Source organism: Silene latifolia, chromosome 8 (assembly GCF_048544455.1).
Source record: "Silene latifolia isolate original U9 population chromosome 8, ASM4854445v1, whole genome shotgun sequence".
NCBI classification, from domain to species: domain Eukaryota; kingdom Viridiplantae; phylum Streptophyta; class Magnoliopsida; order Caryophyllales; family Caryophyllaceae; genus Silene; species Silene latifolia.
In genome coordinates this window covers 29,156,842-29,165,460 of record NC_133533.1, presented here as the reverse complement: position 1 = coordinate 29,165,460, position 8,619 = coordinate 29,156,842, and the positions used below count along the sequence as shown (strand labels likewise).

The 8,619-nt window shown below is 37.5% G+C and overlaps 3 protein-coding genes across 3 annotated transcripts; all 3 read left to right on the top strand.

Moving 5' to 3' along the window:
* The first annotated feature begins 220 nt into the window (after positions 1 to 220).
* Positions 221 to 1,497, top strand: LOC141594250 (polygalacturonase inhibitor 2-like). The gene has a single exon (XM_074414384.1). It carries the CDS (start codon positions 221 to 223, stop codon positions 1,373 to 1,375), a length of 1,155 nt encoding a protein of 384 aa, XP_074270485.1. The 3' UTR covers positions 1,376 to 1,497.
* A 3,949-nt stretch (positions 1,498 to 5,446) lies between these two features.
* LOC141594935 (auxin-responsive protein SAUR71-like) lies at positions 5,447 to 5,785 on the top strand. The gene has a single exon (XM_074414916.1). It carries the CDS (start codon positions 5,447 to 5,449, stop codon positions 5,783 to 5,785), a length of 339 nt encoding a protein of 112 aa, XP_074271017.1.
* A 1,189-nt stretch (positions 5,786 to 6,974) lies between these two features.
* On the top strand, positions 6,975 to 8,232 carry LOC141594934 (polygalacturonase inhibitor-like). Its single transcript, XM_074414915.1, has one exon. The coding sequence runs from the start codon at positions 6,975 to 6,977 to the stop codon at positions 8,127 to 8,129; it is 1,155 nt and encodes a 384-aa protein (XP_074271016.1). The 3' UTR covers positions 8,130 to 8,232.
* Positions 8,233 to 8,619: the final 387 nt, after the last annotated feature.

The following is an 8,619-nucleotide window of genomic DNA, read 5'->3' as shown; positions in this document are numbered from 1 at the left end:
TCTCTTCATGTACAAGTAGGAGAAAGGTGATTTGTGTGATTCAAAAACATTCTTATATATTTTCTTAATCCTTCTGCCAAAAACAATAAATAATTATTATTCGGGATGAATAAAGTACTACTTTTGCATGAAACCATTCTATATAAAGACCTCAACTTATACACATTCACTAACAGTCTAACACTAGTGAAGTGTACACAATCATTCAATTCCACAAACAATGACTATATCAATCTTTCACTTACTTTCTCTTTTCATCCTTCTTCTCTCGCAATCTTTCGATATTTCTAACTCGCAAAGCTCTCCCGAGTTTTGTAATCAACACGACAAAAAAGTCCTCCTTCGCATCAAAAATAAATTGGGCAACCCGTCTTCACTTTCGTCATGGGATCCGAATACAGATTGTGTAATGTGGAAGGACATCCAATGTAACAATGAACAAGGTCATCTCACTTCTATAAGCTTCATAGAAGCCCGTGATATCAAAGGCCCAATCCCACCTTTCCTGGACCAACTTCCTTATCTTACCGGGTTGTACTTTAGCGATGTGCCCAACCTTTCCGGCCCAATACCGTCGTATATAGGCCGGATGACGAACCTCACATCCTTCTTTATTTCCGGAACCAATGTGACCGGCCCAATCCCTCGTTTCTTGAGCCGGTTAACAAAACTTAACCAACTTGCTTTATCCTTTAGTAAATTTACCGGCCCAATCCCGAGTTTTCTAGGCCGATTAAAAGGACTCACTTTCCTTTGCCTCGCTTCCAACGAGCTGACGGGTCAGATACCTACCACATTTGGCCAATTAACCAATCTTAACTTCCTTCGCCTCAGCTCAAACAAGATAACCGGACCTATACCCGTTTTTCTAGCCAAGCTCAAGAACCTAAACACAATCGATTTTGAATACAACTCCCTAACGGGCCCAATCCCACAATATTTCGGCCACATGCGTAACCTCACAACCCTTTCGTTATCCAATAACCTAATAACCGGACCCATTCCGAAGTCATTTGGCCGCAACAATTTAGTAATGATCAAACTAGCTCACAATAAACTCACTGGGGATGCTTCGTTTTTGTTTGACGAGGTGAATACGGCTATCGTCGACGTTCACATTGATAATAACCAGTTCAAGTTCGATTTTTCAAATGTCGATTTGGGTCGGAGTTTAGTGGGCTTTAACATAAGCCATAATATGATATATGGATCTCTACCAAAACGTTTTGGGACGTTATCGGTTGATTCAGTTGATGTGAGATATAACAAGCTTTGTGGCCCGATACCAAATGGTCGACGGTTTAAGCGGGTCGACCCGGTCGTATTTTCTCACAACAAGTGCCTCTGTGGTGGCCCATTACCTGGTTGCAAATGATTATAGCATACCTTCTACTTCGTATCATAGAATTACTGCTGCTATGTTCTTCACTTTTTCATTTTTGAATTGAGATGGACTTTCTCGGTAACAATGTCTCTCACTGGCGATAAGTTGTTATAAAACCATGCAACATGTATTTCAATGTTAAACAATTAGTCCATGTCAATCTGTTTATCTCAATCCAATCTAATAGTAATTGAAATTATCTAATCATATTACGAATGTGATTTGGTAGAAGTAACAATGGTAGCGGTGAGAGCAAATGGGGCAACCGGATCGGGTATGGGCGGTCAATTTGGGTCTGGTCATTTCAGATTTGCCAAACCTTTTGGATCGGATCGGTCATTTCTCGTTTTAGGTCAATTTCAAATGACCCGTTGTTGGATCACTTCGGATAGGTTAGCTTCGGTATGAGGCATTTTGGGTCGGCTCACTTCTAGGTTCAGGGCTAAAACACTTGGGTTAGTACTATTTCATTAAGAAATACTTATTTCATTCAATTCTATACATTTGTTTTATACACGTGTATCAATGCTCGTTTTCAAGTTATCTTTTTCTAAAAAAAAAAAAAAAAAACCCAAGCACGTCCCGGGAAAGGTTGTTGGATCACTTCGGATAGGTTAGCTTCGGTATGAGACATTTTGGGTCGGCTCACTTCTGGGTTCAGGGCTAAAACACTTTGGTTAGTACTATTTCATTAAGGTGTTTGGTAAACAATAGATTAGTGAATTTTCAGCATATTCAAGTCTTTTAGCATGTTTGACTCACGAATTTACTAATTTACGTGTTTGGTAAATGATATATTGAAACACTAGCTTTCCAATATGCTGCTCCACCCAACATATTCACATTAGTAGATTGTGAAAATTAAATCTGTCAACCATTTACACATGGTCCTGTTTGGTAAACAGCGGATTAATTTCAGCATAAGCAGATTATAAATGGCAGATTTTAACAGAATGTTTGACTAGCATATTATAATTAGCAGAATTAATTTCAGTGTTTGGTAATTGGCAGATTACGATTAGGGTTGTTCACTCAGTGGTCCGGACCAAAGACCAGACCGGACCGGACCATTTGGTCCGGACCAAACCGGACCGAATTTTGTTTGGTCCGGTCCACGGTCCACCTATTTACTCGACTTTGGTCTTCGGTCCGGTCCTGGACCAAACCGAATAGACCGCGGACCGGACCATGGACCGAAGTTATGTAAGAAAAGAAGTTTTAAAATTGTAATATTATTGATTTTATTTTCTACTTTGTTTACACGTATTATAAGATGTGTAATTATGTAGTTAAATCTAGTAAGAAAATAATGTTGTTTATTTTGATCGTTACGAACTTCTCGAGTTCTAGTTTTATATGCTAAAACATGTCAATAACAATAATATTTGGTACACTTTTGTCCATTTGGTCCGGTCCGGTCCACGCGTTTTTATGGTCCAGACCGGACCAATGAATACCCCTAATTACGATTAGTGGATTGTTAGTTTTCTTTGTAAAACGGAGAAAAATTTCCTATTTTACAATATGCTGGGGTAAGCAGCATATTGTAAAACAGCATATTGACCCCAAATATGCTGTTTCAATATGTTGTTTACCAAACACTAAAATTAGCATATTGATTGGTCAAATATGCTAAATTCCTTGAATATGCTAAAAACTGGCTAATATGCCGTTTACCAAACAGCGCCATAGATACAACAATTTATTAACTTAAATCCGCTAATTACCAAACACTTTCATTAAATCTGCTAATTAAATATACTCGTCAAATCTGTCAATCCAATCCGTCATTTATAATTTGCTTGACGAACCTGCTTCTGTTATTATTAGAGCATGTTTGGCCTTGATTCTCAAAAATGAGTTTTTGTTTTTCAAACTTAATTTTTCAAAAGCAGAAACAACAAATAGTTGCTTCTATTTTTATGGGCAAAAATATGGATTTTTAGCTTTTGAGAATTTTTGTTTAACTTTTAGAAAACTATGTGTTTGGCCAAAAAAGTGTTTTTGAACTCAAAAATACTTTTACAAACTAGGCCAAACAAGGCCTAAGAAATACTTCATCCATTCTATTCAATTCTATACATTTGGTTTACACACATGTATCAATGCTCATTTTCGTTTGTTTATATCTTTAATTGCATATTAATAAAAATATAAAAATTGATAGACCATGTGTATCTAAAAGGCCAGGACTGGCACACATATACCCCTCCCCTGATTCCAATTGGAACTGGAGGAACATTTGCAAGGTGAGAGGTTTGCTAAGTGCTGGGTATATGAATAATGTATGGCAGGATACTAGAGGTTACAGTGTTGGTTCTGGGTATGCTTGGTTACAGGGAGTGCACCCCCCTGTACAGTGGCATAAGGAGATTTGGGATGCTTGGTGTGTGCCTAAACATTCTATTATAGGCTGGCTAATTAAATAGCGAGCTCTGAATACCAAGCAGAAGTTGTTCCAGTTACGGTTGTGTGACAATGGTGTCTGTATTATTTGTGGAGCTGCTACAGAATCCCATGAGCATTTGTTTGGGGATTGCCAGTATGGACTGAGGATCATAGAGCGATTAGAACAATGGTCGCAATGTCTGACATGATGATCGTCGATCTGCTATCTTATCTAAGCTGCAGAAGAAGGTAGCCAGGATGGCTAAATTAGCCTGCTGGTATACAATTTGGCTGGAGAGGAACCGGGGAATATTGGAGCATAGGATTACCAGACCTGAGATCCTAGTGCAGGACATTCAGAGACTAGTGAAAGCAAGAGTTCAGATGCTTCTAAAAGGACCAGTGATGATGGCAGATCAGCATTGGCTTAAGAAATTGCAGATTAGTATTCATTGCTAGTATGTTTTTGTCTTGTAAAGTCAATCAAAACTGATGAAAGTGTATTCCTGATGTATGTCTTTGTTTATTAATGAAAAGCTCACATTTTACCAAAAAAAAAAAAATATATAAAAATTTGATATTGATAATGTACTCGGTAAGAAAATTTAAACAAGATCTCACATGACTATTTTTTATGATATATATTAGAAGTTGTATACTTGTATTGAAGCAATAAAAGTCATATTAATGTATGTTATATGCATCAAAATAAAGTTTCATTAGTTACAGTCATCCCTAATAAATAGTTAAATTTGTAAAATAATACTTCCTCCATTCTATTCAATTTTGGGCCACTTTAAGTTATTTTGAATCGGATCTTTTTTGGTGGGGTCAACATTGAGTCTTCAAGGTTCGGGTCGGTTGTTGGTCAGGTCGGCTCAATTTGAATTACGGGTCATATTTGAATTGAGCTAGTTTTGGTTACTTTCAGTAGACCTGGCAAATCGGGTCAACGGGTCGGGTTCGGGCCATGCCAATTCGGGTCGGGTCATTTCGGGTTAGTTCGGGTTGGGTCATTTCGAGTTTACGGGTCTGTTTCGGGTTTGTTGGTTGGGTTGTTTCGGGTCAAGCGGATCGGATCATTTCGGGTCGGGTAATTTTCGGGTCAATGATTAAGAAGGAAAAAGGCATTTCAAGTCTTTTGGGGCTAATTAAAGTTATGTTTTGTCGGGTCATTTTCGGGTTGGGTAGTTTCGGGTCGGGTCATTTCGAGTCAGGTTAATACGGGTCTATAAAAACTCGTGTCATTTTCGGGTCGGGTCGGATAAATTCGGGTTTCGGGTGTCATTCGGGTCAATTTCGGATCTCGGGTCAACTTTTTCGGATCGGGTTGATTTTGCCGGGTATACTTTTAAGTCCTAGGTCAACCTTATCTGCTCCATTTTTTCAAGGAAATTAACTTCTAATAATATATGACTCCATAGTGGAATAAACGTGGAAGAGCGCATGTCATTGACCATAGTTGAACAATTCAATCTTCAACTACTTTGACTACATTTTAGGATGCTTCAAAAATGTTAGGTATGTGGGTCCGACAAGAAGAAAACGACAACCTCACTGTTTAAGAAAGACACCTATATACCTTCTATATAAGTCAATTTATTCATTCATTCATATAATCTTACTAATCAACAATTCTAGCACATATATATCCACAAACATTAAATTTATAAGATGAAGGATCTTATAGGAAAGCTAGTGAAGAAGAAGGATCAATACTCTTCTTCATTATCACCGCCTCGATACTCCAAACTAAACCATTATGATGATAATACAAATGGGTTTAAACAAGAGATTAGGAGAGGGTTTGTACCAATTATGGTTGGTAAGTTTGAGGAGGAAGAAGAAAGGTTTATGGTGCCAACTAAGTTACTGACACATTCTTCTATTCTTAATTTGCTTCAATTAGATGTTAATGAGTTTGGTTATCAACAAGATGGTGTTCTTCATATTCATTGTGAACCTTATTTTTTTAGAGAAACTTTGGACCATATTTCTTTAAAGAGAAAGTAATGTGAGGATATCTTGGGACAATTTTTTTCAATGTAAAGGGAGTTATTAGGGCGATTTTAGCGTTGGCGGGTTTTAAACTTAAGTAATGATCATGAGCACCATGTGTCATGATAATTACCAATTAAGCTAGTTGACATATGCAATCCGTGGACATTCTTTTGTAAATGTTATTATAGGTGACTAGGTGATATAGAGATTTAGGAATTTGATTATAAGATGGATGATTATCTTAGGACATTCTTTTGTAAATTCTTGGATTAGTAGTATGTATTTACAACACTTAGTTTGTGGATGTGAAAGGATTCCAAATTAAAACTTGTGAATTTGTGATGTATATGAGGTCTATATTTATCCTATTTTATTGTGTTTTTTCCAAGAACTTGTGAGATTTGAGAAATTATCATTGTATATTGATTGGACGTCTAAAATATTAGAGAATGACCTTACACAAAATTATGTAAAATATCGAATTGAAGAAGATTATTCATTATTACTACGATACCCGTTAGCGAGCGTATCAAAGCTTGTTTCATACGATTCGTCTAAGGCCGTTATAAATATTAGTTAGTCTTATTTAAGACAGGGGTATGAGGGTATCTGTCTTACTAATAAAACGGGTTAAATGTCATCCCACACGGATATATAAGATAGATTTTTTGTTTTTGTTTTTCTAATATATTCTGCTTTTGCCTCATTCCTCTCATATGTGTATATTTGACCCGTTTTAAGTTTAAGATGAATATATCCGTCTTAAATAAAAATTTGCCTAAAAGAATACGATTGTGAACGTGTACCAAGTGCCCATACGTTATCCTCGATTGGTGTAGGGTATGTTTGTAAACTTCCATAAAAATAGGTATGGTGTTCGTTTATTTATTTACTCCCTCCGTATCGATAAATAGTTATCTATTTTCTTTTTTGGGTGTATCGGTCAATAATTACTCATTTTCATTTTTCGCCTTTTTTGTGGGTCTCTTCATGTACGAGGGAAGGGTGATTTGTGTGATCCAAAAACATTCTTACACATTTTCTTAATCTTTCTGCCAAAAGCAATAAATAATTATTTTTCGGAATGAAGGAAATATTACTTTTGCATGAAATCATTTCTATATAAAGACCTCAACTTACACACTTTCACTGACGGTATAACACTAGTGAAGTGTACACAATCATTCAATTCCACAAAACAATGACTATATCAATCTTTCAATTACTTTCTCTTTTCATCCTTCTCCTCTTGCAAACTTTCAATATTTCTAACTCGCAAAGCTCTCCCGAGATTTGCAATCAACACGACAAAAAATTCCTCCTTCGCATAAAAAACATATTAGGCAACCCGTCTTCACTTTCGTCATGGGATCCGAATACAGATTGTGTAATGTGGAAGGACATCCAATGTAACAATGAACAAGGTCATGTCACTTCTATAAGCTTCATAGAAGCCCATGATATCCAAGGCCCAATCCCACCTTTACTAGACCAACTTCCATATCTTAGCGGGTTGTACTTTAGCGATGTGCCCAACCTCTCCGGCCCAATACCGTCGTATATAGGCCGGATGACGAACCTCACATCCTTCTTTATTTCCGGAACCAAAGTGAACGGCCCAATCCCTCGTTTTTTGAGCCGGTTAACAAAAGTTAACCAACTTGCTTTATCCTTTAGTAAATTTAGCGGCCCAGTCCCGAGTTTTCTAGGCCGATTAAAAGGACTCACTTTCCTTTGCCTCGCTTCCAACGATCTGACGGGTCAGATACCTACCACATTTGGCCAATTAACCAATCTTAACTTCCTTCGCCTCAGCTCAAACAAGATAACCGGACCTATACCCGTTTTTCTAGCCAAGCTCAAGAACCTAAACACAATCGATTTTGAATACAACTCCCTAACGGGCCCAATCCCACAATATTTCGGACACATGCGTAACCTCACAACCCTATCGTTATCCAATAACCTATTAACCGGACCCATTCCGAAGTCATTAGGCCGCAACAATTTAGTAATGATCAAACTAGCTCACAATAAACTCACTGGGGATGCTTCATTTTTGTTTGACAAGGCGAATACGGCTATTATCGATGTTCACATTGATAATAACCAATTCAAGTTCGATTTTTCAAATGTCGATTTGGGTCGAAGTTTAGCGGGCTTTAACATAAGCCATAATATGATATATGGATCTCTACCAAAACGTTTTGGGACGTTATCGGTTGATTCAGTTGATGTGAGATATAACAAGCTTTGTGGCCCGATACCAAATGGTCGACGGTTTAAGCGGGTCGACCCGGTCGTATTTTCTCACAACAAGTGCCTCTGTGGTGGCCCATTACCTGGTTGCAAATGATTATAGCATACCTTCTACTTCGTATCATAGAATTACTGCTGCTATGTTCTTCACTTTTTCATTTTTGAATTGAGATGGACTTTCTCGGTAACAATGTCTCTCACTGGCGATAAGTTGTTATAAAACCATGCAACATGTATTTCAATGTTAAACAATTAGTCCATGTCAATCTGTTTATCTCAATCCAATCTAATAGTAATTGAAATTATCTAATCATATTACGAATGTGATTTGGTAGAAGTAACAATGGTAGCGGTGAGAGCAAATGGGGCAACCGGATCGGGTATGGGCGGTCAATTTGGGTCTGGTCATTTCAGATTTGCCAAACCTTTTGGATCGGATCGGTCATTTCTCGTTTTAGGTCAATTTCGAATGACCTGTTGTTTGATCACTTCGGACAGGTTAGCTTCGGTATGAGGCATTTTGGGTCGGCTCACTTATGGATTTAGGGCTAAAACACTGTAGTTAGTACTATTTCATTAAGAAATAC